This window comes from Platichthys flesus, chromosome 24, assembly GCF_949316205.1.
Source record: "Platichthys flesus chromosome 24, fPlaFle2.1, whole genome shotgun sequence".
NCBI classification, from domain to species: Eukaryota; Metazoa; Chordata; class Actinopteri; order Pleuronectiformes; family Pleuronectidae; genus Platichthys; species Platichthys flesus.
In genome coordinates, this window is record NC_084968.1 from 8,901,138 (window position 1) to 8,920,088 (window position 18,951).

Here is an 18,951-nt window from a genome sequence, read left to right on the forward strand (position 1 = left end):
TAAATTGTGTTCACAAGCTACAGTTCATATATAGGCATTTCTCATTCATGATCATTTATGTTTTGTAGTGAGTCTTTAGAAGAAGAATTCAGTGCATGACCGGATCATACTACCTTCGCCCCCCCCCCCCCCCCCCCCCCCCCATCCCCAGAGGGAAATGTGATGTTATGTGATGGGATCACGCGGGAGTTAGAAAATCCGGGGAGTCATGCGCTAATCCGGTATTTAAAGTGGACGCTCCGCTGCTTTTGGGGAAACAGGGGTCTGTGTGCGAGTGGGAGAGGAAGTTTTAAAACGCACTCATCAGAAGACAGAGGTGATGCACGTTCATTTCAACTGAAAGCTCAGCTGAAGTGCATCAAAGTAGATAAATATCCTGTTGGTAAAACGTTTGCCAGCCGTGCGTAAAACTCGACTCTGTTTGGATAATGTGGCAAAGCTGCCTTTTGGTGCTTGTGGGCGCGGTGGTCGTGGTCGCTCAGTTCCCCAGAGAGTGTGTGACCCCCGCGGCGCTCTTGAGCGGAGAGTGCTGCCCGTCGCCGTCCGGACTCGACAACGACCCGTGTGGCTCCGCCGAGGGCCGCGGAGAGTGCGTGTCCATCACGGCTGACGCGAGACCGCACGGGCCCCAGTACCCCCACGACGGCCGGGACGACCGGGAGCGGTGGCCCATCCGTTACTTCAACCGCACCTGTCAGTGTAACGGGAACTTCAGCGGCTTTAACTGCGGCCGCTGCAGACACGGATGGACCGGAGCCAACTGTGACGAGAGGGTTTCTGTCGGTAAGTGCGCGTCCTCCGGTTGGAGAACATCTTTTTTATATTATCAACTTCTCATAGATGTTATATATTATGTTACGTTTAAGATGTTATTATATTAGATCATACATATTATATTTGATTGCCATAAAGGCAACTGACAGGTATTTGGGAGCTAGGAAGGATTCTCTGCACTTGCTCAGTGGCACTTCAGCCCTACTTTAAGACACCACAGATCAGCCAAATTAGCTAGTTTAGGCCCGTTTTCTGTTTATCCAGGCTTGACCAGAAATAATAGTAATAATAGTTCAGATGAATGCCCCATGAGCACAAGATAACAAGTATTATAATTGCTGAAAGAAATAATCAAAGTTGCCTTTTACGCACGTTCTCTGCATTTCCTCGCTCATTAAAAGCTGATCCACAAAATAACGCATGACTAAGTGAGTTAATCCCCCCCCCCCCCTCCCCTCTCCTCTCAATCACTCCCCTCCTCCCCCAGTGAGGAGAAACGTGATGCAGCTCAGCTCGGACCAGAAGCGTGCGTTCGTGAGCGCGCTGGACCAGGCCAAGCGCACGGTGCACCCGGACCTGGTGATCGCCACCCGGCGCCACGCGGAGATCCTGGGGCCCGACGGGAACACGGTGCAGTTCGAGAACATCACCATCTACAACTACTTCGTGTGGACCCACTACTACTCCGTCAGCAAGACGTTCCTGGGCGCGGGGCAGGCGAGCTTCGGCGGAGTGGACTTCTCGCACGAGGGCCCCGGGTTCGTGACCTGGCACAGGTACCACCTGCTGCAGCTGGAGCGCGACATGCAGGTGAGCTTCTGCACAACCAGTAATGACACTGGGCTTATTGGTACTTAATGCTAAAGGAAAGAATCGAATTGATTATCTTTGCGGTGGCCTGAGGGTAATTGGCACCTCCACATTGGTAATTTACCAGTTACATCCCTGACTAATCGCCCGCTGTAACAAAGCTGCTGTTTCCCCTTCTTGTTTGTTTTTGTGTCATTTGTTTCCCCACAACTTTACAGGCGAGCAAATCACAATTGGCAACACAGTTTCATGCCTTCTCACCGCTAAGCAAATTGCAATTTTAAGCGTTTTATCAGAAGATAAACACACCAGCAGGCAGTGTTAGAGGCAGGGAGCTCATTTCTATGCAAAGATCAGGAGAAACTACATCAACCAAAGATGACTGCCTGTCCCAGCTCCTTGTTGTGCCACAATTAAATCCTGTCTGGTTCGGGGGCCCCTTGTATTTTAATAACGCGGTGGATTATTTTTGCTCAGAAACTGGTGAGAAGAAAAATGAGGCTTTAGTTTCGAAGCTCAGACCTTAAATGGAGGAATTCATGAGCCGTGATTAGGAGCCATCGGTGCTTTTCTGGATCAAGACCTGCAGAGTTTAAGAATGGGATTTGGTTTCTTGTAGTGTTTTCTCATAGGAAAACAATGAAGTGATTCATGTGTGTACAAGGATTACATTTTCCTTGTAACTTGATGAATGACACATTCATATTGGGTTTCATGGATCTCAAATTGTGGTTTTGCACTAGGTTTTTATTTATTTGAAGGATTTTCTGTCCATATAGTTGCACTTATTCCCGAACCTCATAAATAAAACATAAATATGATGTGGATTTATTATTTGATATATTCCAATCACTGGTTGTAGAAGACTTATTCTGTGTTTATCCCTATTCGAAAACAAAATACGTTGCATATAAAGTCTCCACAAAGAACAGATCTCTCATGCATGAACATTTTATGACCCCATCACAAAGTGAGACTTTGAGACTCTGGGTGCGTTTCCCGAGGGGATTTTAAATACACAAAAATAAAGTCGACAGCAATCTTCCATTTTCACATTCCAGGCACTAAACTTTAACTTTACATGCTTGTCCCATAACCAGGATATGCTCCAGGACCCCTCCTTCGCCCTGCCCTACTGGAACTTTGCCATCGGTGGGAGCACATGTGACATCTGCACCGACGACCTGATGGGCGCCAGGAGCAGCTTCGACATGAACTCCCTGAGCGCCAACTCCATCTTCGCCCAGTGGAGGGTCATCTGCGAGAGCGTGGAGGACTACGACACGCTGGGAACCATCTGCAACAGTGAGGCTACTGTTCTTTGTTTTGTTTTTTGTAACCATGTGATGTAACAGAGATCCTCTTTATTCTTGTCGATGGTCTAAAGAAGTCATCTGGTTCCTTTCCCCCCCCGTCTCCGTCCAGGCACTGAGACCGCTCCCATCCGAAGGAACCCAGCGGGGAACGTGAACAGGCCGATGGTGCAGCGGCTCCCGGAGCCCCAGGATGTGGCGGACTGTCTGCAGGTCAACGCCTTCGACACGGCGCCGTACTACTCCACCTCCTCCGAAAGTTTCAGGAACACAGTTGAAGGTGAGTGGGCACAAAAACGCATTTTCTTGCCTGTCAAAGTGTTTCTCCATTTTTCTGATGTGTTTTTTTTCCTGTTGTTTTTGGTAGGCTACAGCGCCCCCAAGGGGAACTACGACCCGGCGGTCCGGAGCCTCCACAACCTGGCCCATCTCTTCCTGAACGGCACAGGGGGGCAGACCCACCTCTCGCCCAACGACCCCATCTTCGTGCTGCTCCACACCTACACCGACGCCATCTTTGACGAATGGCTGAGGAGACAGAGTCCAGGTGTTTTTATTAATCAAAACAAATCCCCTTCAAAAAAGCCACTTGTTGTGCATTTTCTGACTCAATCCTGATTAGAATAAAGAGCTTGTGGGCTAACTTGTGCTTTCCTGTCAGGTTCTGCCACATACCCGGAGGAAAACGCCCCCATCGGTCACAACAGGGGCTACAACATGGTGCCCTTCTGGCCTCCGGTGACGAACGCCGAGATGTTCGTGATGGCCCCGGAAAATCTGGGTTACTCCTACGAAGCCCAATGGCCAGGTACACATTTTCCTCCGGCTGCCATCGAGTTCACGTGGGTTTGCTTTCCACCTTGAGGCCAAGGGGCCGTAATCATCCCGCTTCTTTTCGCAGGTCAACCTTTCACCACGACGGAAATCATCACCATGGCCATCGTGGCCGCCCTCGTGGTGGTCGCGGCCGTCTTCGCCGCCACCACGTGTGCCGTGCGCGCCCGCTCCAGGACGGAGGGCCACCAGCCGCTGCTCAGCGATCAGTACCAGCGCTACGACGACGTCAAGAGCCAGTCGGTGGTTTAAAGATTTGAACACGAGCTTCACCTCCGTGCCTCTTCTCCTCACTCATGCAGTTCTGTGCTGTTTTTTTCTTAACCTGAATCTCTGCGGGAGAACGTGTCGACTCTTGAAAAATCTTATTTATGCCGCGCTGATATTGCCACATCGGAACAAAAATGTGTATAGTTCATTTTTCTTGCAAAGGTATAGAGCAGATGCAAATATTTTACTTTTCCATATGCACTTAAATCACTTATTAAGCCTTTGTAGGTAAAGATGCATGGAGTTGTCTTTAAGAGTATGACTTTCCCCCCAAAAAAAGTTTGAGATTTCTGGTAAATATGAGAACATGTTTGAATAAAGTCAGACTTTTAAAATGTCTTGTAAGTATCAGCAGTGTTTTGCCTTCTTCTGTAGGTTTATATCGTTCAATTTTAAAGGTGATCAAGTGTAAAGGATGCCGATTCTGATAAGTGATCCACGATGTTGTGTAACTTATTAACTTTTTTTTGTAACACTTTTATGTATCGGGATGCTTAACATGAGTGTGATCCACTGCTGAATAATTAAACACCTACAACCTGTCTGCAGCCTGGACACGAATCTGTTCCTCTGACCACCATCACACTTGTTTGGCTCAGTTCAGCTGATGACAGAGATGTCTTTGCTCATGTAGTAGAGCCGCAGTGGCCACAAGGGGGTGCGATTGGGCAAATATCTGAAACCTTGCTTGTACACTGATTATCAAGAGAGATTTGTTGGTGTTTGTGTTTCTGTGTTGTGTTAACACATTGATCCACATGCATCATGTCGATGGAATGAATGAAGATATAAAAAAGTCAATTACTAAAGCAGAGGGTTAGTGAGAGGAAATGTGATCAAATGCAGAATCAACATCTCTTCTGTATCTTTAGAGCTTTTTAAAAAGAAAATTATTTTATGTATTTGAATTCCTGCTTTTGCCAAAGTGTTGTTGGATGCGGGTGCACAAATCACACAGTGGTTTTGTTTGCACTTTTCTTCTGATTGTGACAAGTCACATGATGCATCGTTTTATACAATCCACCATCAGCCTGGATGTTGGGAGTTTCAGTTCCCAGTGCCTCCTAATTCGATCTATAAACCCTGAAGAATGTATCTCCTCGTGTACCCTTTTGTTTCCCAACACCTCACCTGTGTGGTGTCTGGTTTCAAAGGAGGCTCCCCCTGTGGGAGGGTTTTACGCGAGAGCTGGTTGTCAGTGAACGGTCTCTACTGGCCACACGGCTCCAGTGGGAGGTCTGTTGGGGGAGATAGAGGTGCGGAGTCTGTGGCTCATCGCTTCACTGTGCTAACAAAAAAGTTGCAAGTCGAGCTGTGGATCAACGCATCTCTGGGTCGTGGCTCCCCGTGCGTAATTGCGCGCCTCCACCGGTTCCAAACCCCGCACGCTGCGAGGCTTTTGTGCCATCTCTCCGTCCCACCGCCATGGACGGGGATAGCAGCGCGTTGCCCGACTTGAAGGATATAGAGACCAAGCTGGGTCGCAAAGTGCCGGACAGTCTCATTCGCTCTCTCGTCGGAGGAAAACATCACGAGAAGACCGCGTCGCCGCATCTAGCCAACTACAGCAAGTGCTGTGCCAACTCTGGAGACTTGAAGCGCCTGGAGAGCAAAATGCAATTCCTCAAACAAGAAATGGTGAGTTGGCCTTTGTCTCTGTCCTGTATGACTCAAGGAATAAGTTGTCACAGTCTGAGTTTGATTAGCTGCACATAGGCCTCAACGAACCATTTGGAACAGGGGAGCTAATCCTTTATAAGCCTTTATTATGCATTTGCAATGTTACAGCAGCAAGGACAGTTATAGATAGACATCAGCAAATTACTTATAAATGTATGGAAATATAGAAGCGCTACAAAATCATAAATGGAATGCAAAATTCATATATAAACATATTTACCAACATGTAATAACATCACAATTCTCAACTTTTCAGTTATTTACCAACGTTACAAACAATGAATTCAATATATTACAAACCACCATGGTAACTTAGAAGAGTTGGGCGATTCTATTAATAATTTTCATTTATGGTAGTATAACAAATCAATACATTGATATATTTGCTTATGGATCCTGGAGGTAAAAACACAATAGATCTTCCTCAGTTTTAGGAATTTCAAACCACAACCTTCACTCAGGCATAAAAATCATTCAAACTTGTAATAAATAATATTGTGACATATCTCGTGATGAGTAGAAAAATGTTACCGTTATCGCCCATCCCTACCATTTAACATTCTTTCATGTCAGGTAGGTTTAATGTGATTATAACTCTTCTTTATAGATTCTAATTACCTTTATTAGGGCCTCTACAGGAAATACACTAGATGCAAAACAGGTCTTCATGTCAGCATGGGGTTGTTAAATGCAAAGTGGTCAGTTTTGTGTGTGTGTGTGTGTGGGGGGGGGGGGGGTTGTTGCCCCGATTCTTTTCAAACTCACCAAGGAACAGTAGGTGAGAGACGTTCACACCTACAGCACCACACCAGAGCTCTGCTTATGAACGCTCCTCACTCGAGGGGATCTCTCCTCCCTCTTCAAACCACCCTGAACTCCCAGGAGTGCCCGTGTAATCACCTTTCTGACCTCTACATCCCTTTTATCTGCTAACCCTCGGCATTAGATTTTTTTTTTTCTTCTTCTTTAAATGCCACGCTTGTTACAGAGTCAAAGCAGAGGCCCCGCGCGCAGTAAGTAAGGTCACAGAGGGTATTAGGATTCCATGAGCAGATGGCCAAGTTGACCGAGTTTTGCAGAGTGTGGCAGGGCTGTGTCATCGCCCTGGGACACTCGGCCCTGATAGGCTTAGTTCGACGAGGACGTGACGGAGCACTGAGACGTATAATTAGCTCTTTGCACATGTAAAAAGAAGTATATGCAGCCATTTGAGGACAAAGGATCTACTTTTAAATATGAATCAAGTCTAGCACTCATTCTTGTTGTTGTGGCCCGCTTTACCACCGATCCAGCCCGACAGCTCGGTTTTGCTTGTGCACAAGTCTGCAGTGCTCCCACAAACACACACTTCTGACTCGCCTACACTAGTTTGAGAGGATACAATAATCTACAGCCTGTCAGAGGAGCAGATGAACTCTGAAAAAGATCAAGGCCAGCTCTTATTAGTTTCATATGACTGAACGCTATTGCAGCTTCAGTGTTGCCATCCAGTGCGGCACTAATTGTGTTTCCTAAACTCATTTTGTGATACTGACGCACCGGGGGCCCTCCGACATGAAAAAGCCGCTTGTGCGCCACTCCGTGTTTGTCTAAGGCTTGTGGTAGCTTCACACAAAACAAACACACTGGCATGGCCGGTTTTAAACCCACAGAGAGAGAGAGAGAGAGAGAGAGAGAGAGAGGCTGCCGGGTGAAGCCGGCTGTCTGTAAACACTGTACCAGCCCCGTCCGGCCTACATCCGTCTCAATGAGTTTTCACCGTGGCAGGATGTGTTCGAGCTGTTCCGGCCGGGCGTCTGTCACCCGGTCGACGCAGAGGAATCCCTCTGAATGGCACCGCAGGCTGTCCCCGTCCATCCACAATCAATGGCAGGGCTTGTCGTGGCGGGGAGTTGAGTTAATGGGCATACTGTGTAAAGTGGCCCCGTCATTCATTATCCCGGATGAGCCGCGTCTCCCGGCTGTGCAGCTACCCGCCGATTACACGTCCTCCTTTTTCTGCTGTCGCATAGTTTGGGCGTCTTTGTTCCTAACAAAAGCCCGACAGTCCAGACAGAATAGCACAAAATGTCCCAGACGCTAGAGGACAAAAGGGAGCTTACAGTCGAGGAAGCCACCCGACGTAAGGTCGTGCTGCTCCGGAGCTTTCAGTCGTGCCGTGCAGTTTTCATTACTGCACGTCAACTTCTCCGGGTCAGGCGCTCACTGGACCTCGTGGCGCGAGCCGTTATCTCACCTGCGGTTCTCCAGGGTCTAACCACCGCACTTTGAACCTCCAGGCTGACAATAGTTAACAATGCAGCACTTGTTGTCGTGTTTTCTGCTGACTTGTATTCTGCTTAGAGGGCCTCACTGTTGCATGTTGCGGCTGCATGGACATTTCTATGGAATACACGTGAAGATTGCAAGTTCTCATGTTTATTTACTATTTAACAACATGAGGCTATAGCTCGCAAAGTGGTTCAGAGTTCAGCATGTTACCCAGGACAAGCCCTCAATTGTTTGTCTTTGAAAGGGTTAAATTGTGACCTTTAGACGTGCTAATTGGTGCTTTAGGACAGAGCTAGCTTTAACCATATTGATGCCAAGCCAAATGGCTTCTTTGCATAGCCTTATTGATACAAGGACTTCTTATAAGATATGATAATAGCATCAGCAAATTGGTGCATTTCCAAAAATATGTCAATCCGTCTGAAATGTTGATCCTCCTGTTGTACCTCGGCCTGACCGGAATGTTCTCGCCCAACAGGCCCACCTACGAGCCATCGACGTGAAGCTGATGCAGCAGCTCCTGTCCATCAACGAGGGCATCGAGTCCCTCCGCTGGATCATCGAGGACAAGGGGGGCGCCGCCAGCCAGGACGGCAGCCTGACGGGCAGCTTGTACAGCCTGTCGGACAGCCAGGACGGCACGTCGCTGCGCGGCAGCTTCAACAGCCTGAACGACGGCAACAGCGACGACCTGGACGGCCTGTCGGTCGGCAGCTACCTGGACACGCTAGCGGAGGATCTCCCCGAGGACCCGTCGCCCTCGGACCTCGACTGCTTCGTGGAGAAAACTGTAATCGACGGCGACGCCTTCAGCAAGTCGCCGCTGAAACTCCGGGTGGAGTCGGACGAATACTACTGCTTTGGATAACGCTGCTTTTGTTAAACGCGGCGTTCAAAGACTAAAGTTGTCGTGTTGTTTTTTCCCCCACACGCGTCACATTTTTTCTAATATCTTACCAAATAAGTCATTTTTGATCTTTACATTGAAACCAGCTTCCTCACGTTGCCGATTTGTCACACCTCATCAAACCTTTGCCACCTGCTGCATCCACACGACTACGTTTCAAATGTTATAACTCTGCCACTGAAGGGCCTGTCGCTTGAAAACCATGAAGTAGACACTCGCAACCTCGTGCTGATTGGGTCGTTTGGAGTCGCGATATAGCCTTCGCTGATTCGTCTGGCTCCAGCCCACTTCTGAAAACGCAGCAGTGTGGATGTCGCCTTAATGTCCAAATGCAAGTTAACATGCTGTCACTGTTCCTTAATGTCTTAATTTTTTTTTAAATTATTCAGATTGATTAAACCAAAAAAGGTGCAGAGAGAACCGGAAGTTAGCTAAAACCTCAGGAGTTTATTTTCCTCCTAGCCGAGGGAGGATTGAAGCAGTTTCCTTCTCGACCTGTGAACCATTCGACCGGTGTGATCGTGCCGTGACGTCCACCGCAATCACCAGATCTGAGTCAAGGAGTAGATTAGGATTTAGCAGCCATTTGGAAAATTGGATGTTTCGTGCCGAGCCTGGAAGAAAACCTCGAGAGCCTCCGAGTGGCAAAGTGGTCGGTTCAAGTGTTACAGCAAGTGCAATTTGTTCCAACGCCAAACGCCCGAGCACCGCCTACTGTGTGTGTTGAGCTTTTCATTGTTTTGCACCTCATTGTTTTTGACTGATGCAAGTGCCCTAAGCTGAGCCGCGGCACTCGGCAAGTGGAGAATTCACGACAAGAAGTCCTACACACGGGAGATTAGTTGCACATTGAGAAGCACAGATGCTTGACTGAAGAAAAAAAACAAAACACAAAGCAGTTTCATTGTCTTGGTAGATCATTTAGGCCTGAGGCAAAAACCCCTGTTAACACCAGATGGGAGATTTGCTGATGGCGGACAGAAAAGAAACACATGTTTGCTGTGGGCACATTTTTAAATCCCCGGTTGTTCAAAAAAAGTTTTAATGAGAGCTTTACATCGCTGTGCTTAAGTGTGTTGTTTTGGGTTTTTAACTCCCAAATGTGTTGATTTGTGTGTATTTGTAACGCTGCCTGCTTTGGAAATGTCTTTATTGACTGCTGATGATTTTGTCTGTTGTCAGAAATGAAATAATAATATATTGTAACTCGTCTCTCGGCTCGAATTGTGTTACGTTGTGAATGCAAAGAAACACACACGCTCCCCAACTGAACCAGTGTCCATTTTTAGAAAAAAGGGTGTGTTTGACCTTATTATGGAATCTTAATGGGACAGAAAGTGAACATTATGTCACGTTCTCCTAATGGTAAAATTGAGTTAAGAATAATGTCAGAATAATAAAGTCCGACTTGACGGTGCCCTGTGAAATGTGCCGAGGACAATCACCCTCATTAATTCACTTTGTCACATTCCTTTGATAAAAAAGAAAAGCAGGAAGAGGGTTTAGAAATTTGGCAGACACGTGCTTATTTGTACCTTTTTCTTTTTTAATTAGCAAGCCCTCAAGCGGAGGACGGCTAGGACGGCCTTATAAACGTCAATCATAGATGAGGAATGATGTTTCAAAACCTTATAATTATCTTTCCTCTGTGCAATGCTCGAACTGAATGACATTTAAAATTAACACTAGACTTGGAAGTGAAATGCCAACCACGTGGAATATGTGAAGGCCTGCAATGTGATGTTTCTTTTTTTTTTTCTAATTTAAATCTCGCCAGCTTCTTATCTTTCACTTGATAATTGAAGTTCCACATATAGAATACAGGGGGAAGTCATTATTGGAAAAACAGGAACCTTGGTATCTTTGGCTTGCAAATTAATGAGGGCACGCTACTTCCCTAGCTGTCACACTCGGGTCCTGACATCATGATACACTTTTGGAAATGCTGTCTTGCTAGACCAGTTATCCACAGAGTCCATATATGTTCTGGTTGCATTTGGAATGAGCAGCTGGGACCAGTGATTCTGTGGCTTGTTTTCTCAATGAGGCGACAGACTTCTAGCACTGTGCGAAACTGGCAAACTAACAAGATCGGACACAAAGGACACTTAGCGTTACATTAGTTCCAGACAGATATCGTGTAATCGCTTTATCCGGGCACATTAAGCACTTTGTAACTTTGTCTCACTCCAAGTGCAAAGCAGCTTTATTTGGTTTTATGCTGCCTTCCCTTATCTCCACCTCCCAGAGGCTTTTCCCAAGCTTAAGCTCCCTGTCAGGCTGAACCAGACTAAGGCCACTAAACCAAAAAAGAGCCCTCTGAGTGGCACCATGACCTGCCTGTCAGCGATTCAATTAAAAACACAAGGAGGTTTTTTCTTCTTCTTTCTCAGCTTGTCTAAATTCCATGTCTGAACAAATATAACCATGTCTTCACTGATTGGGGGCCAGTGTCCCCTGGGGTAGCATGTTGAGACGTGAGCCAGTGGCCTCGAAATAATTGGACGGACTGGAACAGGTTCTGCAGGTTTAATGTTCTAATAAGTCTTGAGTCGAAAACCCCTCCTGAGAGCTGCATGGTACAGCACACATGAACAGAAGTTTCCCTATCAGTGTGTGTGTCCTACATGAGAGGAAGAACCATTTAAACCAGTTCTCTGTGGCAGTGCAGTCTTTCATCAAATCCTCCGGTCACGTTTGGATAAAACTGCATTTTCCCTGCTCCTCCAGCTTCAGCCTTAAATCTGTTTCCCCTTCTTCGTCCCAAGTCCATATTATCACATAATTATTCCTCTTAGAAAGTAAGAGAGGGAAAACCTGCTATTAGCTTATATCGCAGAAGTAAAGTAAAAAATCCTCCAGTCAGCATCTGTAGTCCTGACGTGCTGAGGGTGAATGACATCCAGGCTCTGTGGGAAAAACCAAGAGCAAACAAAAAGAATATCAGCTGCATCTCCCCGTGTTTGGGAGCAGAGTGCGAACTAGTGATTTATTCATCCCTTCAGTCCCCCCCCCCCCCCCCCCCCCACTTACATCATTGGAGCACAATTAAGCTTGCATGCGGTCCAGACGGCAGCTTCCAGCAGGGATCCATTAGCAGATTAGGCACTGGAGTTGGGCCTTTGCCACAAGATGAAGGGAAACCGATAGCGTCTGGTATCTGGGAAGCTGTCACTGGGCGACCAATTGAGGATACAGGCTATGGGGTTACTGGAGGAGGGTTTGTTAGCCGGGGATCAAACGAGCCGGAGACACAGTGGACCCCTCAGACAGGAAGCCACAAACACTGAGTATACACACACACACACACACAAGCGTTAAGGCACTTTATTCCGGTTTAATTAGGTGACTTTCCACAGTGGCCGTTTCTCTAACAACTGAAGAAAGACCAGAGAATAAATCTACATCTATAACCCGTTCAACCAAAGTGGATCTTAGTCTCGTGCATTACGCCATCACCCCTAAGTCTGAACGGTTGTGATGGCTCGGCTCTGTGTGGTCATGCTTACGCCCGTGATGGATGTTGCACATTAGATCCGCCGTGTCGGCCTTATTGCATTCCCAGACACGAGGAGCTCCACGTTTCAGGAGATTTATGAAGCCGTGGAAAACTTAATAAGGCAGCGTCCCGTCGCATGAATATCTTGTTGCGTCTCGGGAAAAATACTTAACGGACGTCAAGGGGGTTGTAGCCACAAGCCTGATGCTGAACCACACACACGAGATGTTCCCTCAACGTCAGACTAGGCCCTGTACGTCATTCCTTCATTACACAAGTGGAAGTAATATTATGTCAACTCAGTGCTCAGGGCAGATTATACAAGACTTCTCAGTTGGCCCCGTGCCAGCCAGTGCATCCATGAATCACTGCAGAGCCACGTGAAACCCGCTCTCCCCCTCAACCGCTGCGTTCAGTCACCCGGCATCGGGACGGGGCCGCTATAATATATTAGACTTCAACAATGGCCGCCCTCTGGAAGCTTCTGTAAACATCCCACACAAGACACCTGAGAAAAAACACTTCAGGAATAGTGAGTGCCGTGAAAGGGGATAATAAACGCAATGACTTGTTGTGAAATTATTTTTCCGATGGAAGGCACAGACCGGTGGAGCCGGTTACACGCTGTGACCACATCTAATGTCAACATAGGATGTACTTCTCTATTATGCTTCCCCCGCACAAAGGCCCTTTCATAAATCAATGTGCTCGGAGCTAATAAGTCATCATTAGTCACATTTGTGTTACCTTTATCCTGGAGACCAGTGCGTCTCACCATCCGAGGAGAATCGGTTGTCTCCTCTGAACAGTGCAGGTAAAGGACACAGGATCTACACCTTCAGTATTGTCTTCTGTGTTAACTTGGTGTCTGTGGAATCGCCCTGTGACACATGACTCCCCCGGCGTTCGGCGCCCTTTCCCGACTGCACTTCCGCTGGGCCGAGGCCGTTGAGCCGGCCGAGATTAAACAGCAGGCCTCATCTGCCGGGAAACCTTTCGGCAGATCGAGAGGAGAGAACAAAACAAACCTCTATCCCATTTGATCCCCCCCCCCCCCTCCTCCTCCCCTGCCTCCTTTTTTACACTCCCCTTTTTCCTCTTTCTACTCCGGCCAGGGAGCCTTTCTGTGACTATGATAGAAATCAAAGGGACTTCTACAGAAGGCCCCGACCCCGTCAGAGCTTTTGAACTTTTGCTTTGCTCTCTGACAGCCCTGTGAAATGTGTTATCACGGTTGCTTTGAGGTTTACAGAAGTGGGCACGTGACAGCGGACGTGATCTCTCCCGCTGTATCACAGGTTTGTCTTTGGAAAGCCCATGGTCTTGTTTTTAACTTGTAATGTAGAAGAGGACAAATATGCCATCACACATGGACAGGGGCCGCATGTGGCGATATTCTCACTCTGAGAACTTCCTCTCGGACTCTGGGACGAGAAGCTCTCCCAGCAACCGGCGCCATGAAGTCCAAAATGTCAAATATCCTTTCAAGTGTTCCCTGGCAACCAGCTGACCCCGTCCATTAAAGGAGCCGAGCGGGGGGGCGGCGTGTTGGTGGCCAAACATGGTCGACCGAAACGTTTCCCTGCGGACCGGTGCTTTGTTATTCCCCGGAGACTCATTCAAGTCGAACGAGGGCAGTTTGGGGTCGAGCAGGACAGCGTTACAATTGATTGACCTGCGGGGGTCAAGAAGTGATGAGATGATTTGGATATTTATTCCAATTCGCTGGATGTCACCTCCTGTTTGAGTTTGTCTGACCAAGAGGGGTTGTGTTATTCAAAGTGCAGAACATTTGTCCTCAGCAAGAGTTGTTACGCAAATACTATCATTACCTCCACCAAGGAGGTTGTGTATCACTGCTGTTTGTCTGTTTGCAGGAGTTTGCACAAACTGTCAACTGATTTACATGGGACTTTGTGAAGGGGTGGGGCATGACCCAAGGAAGGGAACGTTTAATCGAGTGGAGTGGATCCTCTTTTCTATTTTCTATAATAAGTCGACATAGGGTGTAAGCGTTGGTGGAGGTGTAAAATAACTTCTGAATGCTATCGTTGTTCCCTCTTATCAGCTTTGGGAAAGTTTAGTGGCCTTATTTAAAACTGGTATACTGTGAAATTCAACGTGATTCAAATTAGTTAGCACGACTGGTTTGGCAGGATCTTGACTGTAACGGGGCCGTTCGTTTACATGTGAAAGTCCTGCGCTCCACCTTTAACTGCTGCATGTTTGCATTTGTCATCATGCGAGTTAGCTTTGTTTCCAGTCACAACATTGCATTTCGAGTGAGTTGGGGGGGAAATAATAGCCATCGTACATCATGTTGGTTGTGTTTGCTTCTTTAATTTCCGTCCTTTTTTTCCGAGGCTAATAGAGAATTCTTCCGAGGAATCTTGTTATTCAATGATTGTTGCCTCCAGCTCCTCGATCCTTCCTCCGATCTGTAATTTTCTACTCAAATGAGTTCATGGGAGGATTTTCTCCTTTTTATCTTCCTCACTGTTCACACAGACGCTCGTGCAGCTCTCTCGTCACTGTGGGATCCCATTTTCCCAAAACTGCCCGCCCTCATAAACTGTCATCCTTCATGGGAAAGAGATGTGATCCCCTTGGGAAAGGAAAACAAATGCAGGACCACCCGCTCCCATCACTGCCCCTGCAAAGGGACTCCCATGGTCCTCTCATGGCACTTGGTATAATTTTTCATAGTTTTCTAGATGTTCCTATGTGATCAAAAAATGTGTTCAAACAAATCCACACACACAACGACAAAGCCCTTCTTCTCTCAAGCCCCTGAGATTCACCCTTTAGATCAAAATCTCAACCCAAAGTAACATCAAAACCCTTCCTCTGCAAATCAAAGCAGGTGTAACACAGCCTGAAGATTTGGCTTAAAGTGATTTGGTTTAAGAGGTAAAGGACCTCTAATATCCGGTGGGGGGGAGGATTAGGATGCAAAATTGGTGAGGATTCCTTTGGCACCCTCTTAAAACCCCCCCGATCCCAGAGCTTCAATGAAAACACGATCAGGATTTGGATGGATTCCACCGCAGCAGTTGTAATTTCAGGCAGCTTGAATCACCATCAGCCCTCATCCACCTGAAAGTCTGGATGCAAAAGGCAGAGCTGAATTTAGAGTCCGGGTCATGGTGGAGCAACAGATGGATAGAGTGTCCACGTGCTGCACAAATATGATACAAGTTCGATTTCCTGTCTCTTCTGAAATCCATGTTTGTCATCAACCCTAATAGTTATGGACATGTTCTGAGAGGCCCTGCACGAAGGGACCTGTTAATGTGAGGGAGTGTAAGAAAGGTATCGAACCTTACGGCTCTCAGCTTTCAGCCATGATCTTGACTTAGGAAAAACAAAGTATTCCTCATTATAATCAACTTGTTTTTAAGGCTTCTTCAGTATCAACTAATTCAGAGTGCGTGAAGTGAGTACAGAGATGTTTTACTTCATTAAAAGTCCCCAAATATATATACAAAAGTTCTGAAGTAGAAGTGGTTAGTACTTCCTTTTTAATTTACTTTATTTATTAAAAGTACAAAATACTTCCTAATGCAATGCAAGTGCCTGTAAATAAATACACTTGAGTATAACAGAGGAAATTTACCTTTTTGCACGAGAGATTAAAAAAGTAAACGAGGGTTTAAAGGATTAAATACTTAAGCAATTGTCAAATCTTTGTTTACTTTAAAGATAAGCATAGTGTTTAGTTGCCATACAGTCTGGAATAGTTGTTGATCAAGATAATGTTTGATTTCCTCACAAAAAAATCTTGCAATTATAGTCAGCAAAAGGAAAAATAGATTCAGTGTGCAGAAATCTTTCATGCTTGGTGACACTAAAGATGGTTAAACACCGAACAGACTTTATGTCTTGTTTCCCTCCCTGTGCTGTCTGGTTGCTCTTTACCAAACCTTTAACACCAGCCATTGAACAGTTGGAAACGCACACCGCTGACATAACACCGCGCTTTTGTCTTGACTTGTCTCTGATTACTCCGGCGTTCAGCCTCCCAGCCCCCACATACATACCCTGTGGGGATAGCCACCTGTCTCAGCTGACTCCTGGGATGCCTCCCCGGCCCAACAGACAGCCCTTTGTGCTGGGGGAGGGTCTGCTAGTGGTGGTGGGGGGGTAAAGCCTCTTAGCAGGCTGTTACTTATAGGACCCAGGAGACCTGTGCTGTTGGTTGGGGAAGGGGGCGTGGTTACAGCAGTGTATTACAGTGAGGTAGTCCACCTCCTGTCTTTTTATTCCTCATTAAGCGTTTGGACTGGGTTCATATGATCTCATGCAACCTTGCTGGGTTGCCGTGCATGTGAAGGTTTGCCCGGGGTTATGGTTAATCCATGTGATCAATACAGCAGCGCCCGCACGCCAGGGTGACATCAGCCTCAACCGAGGGGGGGGGGGGGGGGGCGAATGCAAGCATAGAAGGTCGGGTGACCTCACAGTGTTCAGGCCTCTGGCAGTTAATGATTCCCTCTGTATGGGATCATCGCTGGAATCGCAGGTGCACCACTCGCTGACAGCTTGCCTCCCCCCCACCCCCTCCTCCACCTTCCCCGGGTGCTGCGGCCACATGGGTGTGGACGTTGTACTTTTTGCAAACAAGCCTAATGAAGACGAATGATAGCGCCGGTTGCTAATAGGGTGAAAGTCCTGCAAGAGCAAGGCAGATTTTTCGAAGAGGCCATTCAGTTGTGAATTTCTCCACTAATGGCTTCTCAGGAAACATGTCCAGGCTTCTGGGGCTTTCGACCGTGTGACACTGCTTTCTTTAGGGGAATGCACCTCGTCAGATATGACCTCACATGACCCGGGTGTGGAACTTTGGTCACATGATAAGATATGGTCATGTACATGAAAGGAACATCACCCCAGGAGATAACATTAGATATGACCACCTGTTTGCTTTCCAAGAACTTAATTTATTTGCCTTTAGTCGATAGCGACAGTATGAAATAAGACCTCCGATAAGAAGACACCACGAGACACATGAGACACAAGCTGTGTCCCAATTAGAGGGCCGACTCCTTTGGTGGATGCGCTCTACACAGCCCTTGCAGGAGGCCATGCATGTAGACCTACAAGTAATAAGAAACATTTTCCTATTTGTTTCACCAGCTTATTTATACTCTCACCACCCAGATACATAATTTGTTAGCTTTGACCCAGCATGCAATGAATCCTGGGATAGATTGGCCCAAGAGGGATCCTCCTGTTGGATCCTTCGAAAGGCTGCATGTTGAAGGAGCCCTCAGACTGGGACGGCCTAGTTGCTCCCCAGTGACGCAACCAGTCTTCAAATGCATCCTCTGAGTGATGGGGGCCCCTGAACCGGGACACAGTTATAGTTGCTGAGGGAAATTCTAGTAAGTGATCCTTGAGTTGTGGATCTTGTAGCAAAGACGCGCAACGTGTTTCCGAGGTCATGCTGCGCGTCTGATGTTGCACTTGATAATATCTGAATCATTTTATACAAAACACCGGGAAAATGGGTTGAAGAAAGCTAAATGAACCATAAGCTTCTAGTTCTCCGTCTCTCTTACACAGGGTTGGAAAAATGAATCCATGGGGGATTTCTGGATCTTGGCAAGTGATGCGGCATAGCAGGGATTCCACTGCAGCCCACTTCTGAAAACAGTGGGAGGATGGATGTGCGGCTGCAGGACTTTGCAAAAGACCGTTTTTCCTGTTGTTCCCGGGACGCTGATGTCCTGTCTTCACGTTCAAACATTTTCTGTCACCGTTAATCTTTGCGAAGGATCCATTTTCTTTTCATTTTCATTATCTTCTGCACAGAATTTCTTATAGTTTATTGTTGTGAGTCATGTTCTTTTTTGCAGATTTATTTTACCACGTCTTTCGGTTAAACTGTTGTGCGTTCAAAGTGTTCGTGCTCTGCAGCCACACAAGGCCAAACAAGGCCTCCGTGGAGCCTGTCAAGTCATGTGAAAGTGCCCCCCCCCCCCCCCCCCCTGCCTAATGATGCCATGTGTTAGCAGGGCCCTGCAGCCACGTCTGTTGTCAGTGCAGCAGCTTGTCTGTCAACAAATAGAAAACGTGATGTCACAACAACACTCAACCGGGGCCCTAGGAGTCATTGAATACATCAGCCAGGGCGAAGTGGCCCTTTCACCCCAATCAGTCCAGTTTCACCGCCGTAAACGAGAAGGAATCTTGGCGCCTCTTATCGTTTGATTATTCTTCAGGAAACGAGATCGACGTAGCAGCCCATCAGGAGAGCGTGAATCTATTCAAGTGCACGCAAATAACAGGTTCATGCAAGTCTGATGGAAAGTGCTTTGTCGGCTCATGACATCTTTCCCTTTGGACACGTGCTGCCTGATTCTGCCTCTGATCGAACAGCCTCACGAGCAGTTGGAAGCATTTTCATTGTCGAGGAAAGATTAAGATACAAACGACTTCCATCTCTGTCTTTTTTTAAATTGTGTTGTTTAGGTGTGATCGGTATTCACTTGGAAATTCCTTCGGTTATGCTCCATGTACCCGGATTGCAGTTCCCGTGTCATACGTTTATCTACAGCCCTTTGAAATCTCTTCCTCTGAAGTAGATTTAC

At 47.0% G+C, this 18,951-nt stretch overlaps 2 protein-coding genes across 2 annotated transcripts; both read left to right on the plus strand.

The window, feature by feature from the left end:
* Positions 1–285: 285 nt before the first annotated feature.
* On the plus strand, positions 286–4,543 carry LOC133950003 (5,6-dihydroxyindole-2-carboxylic acid oxidase-like). The gene is made up of 7 exons (XM_062384148.1): positions 286–783; positions 1,262–1,584; positions 2,685–2,889; positions 3,010–3,177; positions 3,265–3,444; positions 3,559–3,705; positions 3,799–4,543. Exons 1-7 carry the CDS (start codon positions 429–431, stop codon positions 3,981–3,983), a joined length of 1,563 nt encoding a protein of 520 aa, XP_062240132.1. The 5' UTR covers positions 286–428; the 3' UTR covers positions 3,984–4,543.
* Positions 4,544–5,219: 676 nt separating this feature from the next.
* LOC133950163 (leucine rich adaptor protein 1-like) lies at positions 5,220–10,079 on the plus strand. The gene is made up of 2 exons (XM_062384386.1): positions 5,220–5,639; positions 8,431–10,079. The coding sequence occupies exons 1-2, from the start codon at positions 5,427–5,429 to the stop codon at positions 8,818–8,820; spliced, it is 603 nt and encodes a 200-aa protein (XP_062240370.1). The 5' UTR covers positions 5,220–5,426; the 3' UTR covers positions 8,821–10,079.
* Positions 10,080–18,951: the final 8,872 nt, after the last annotated feature.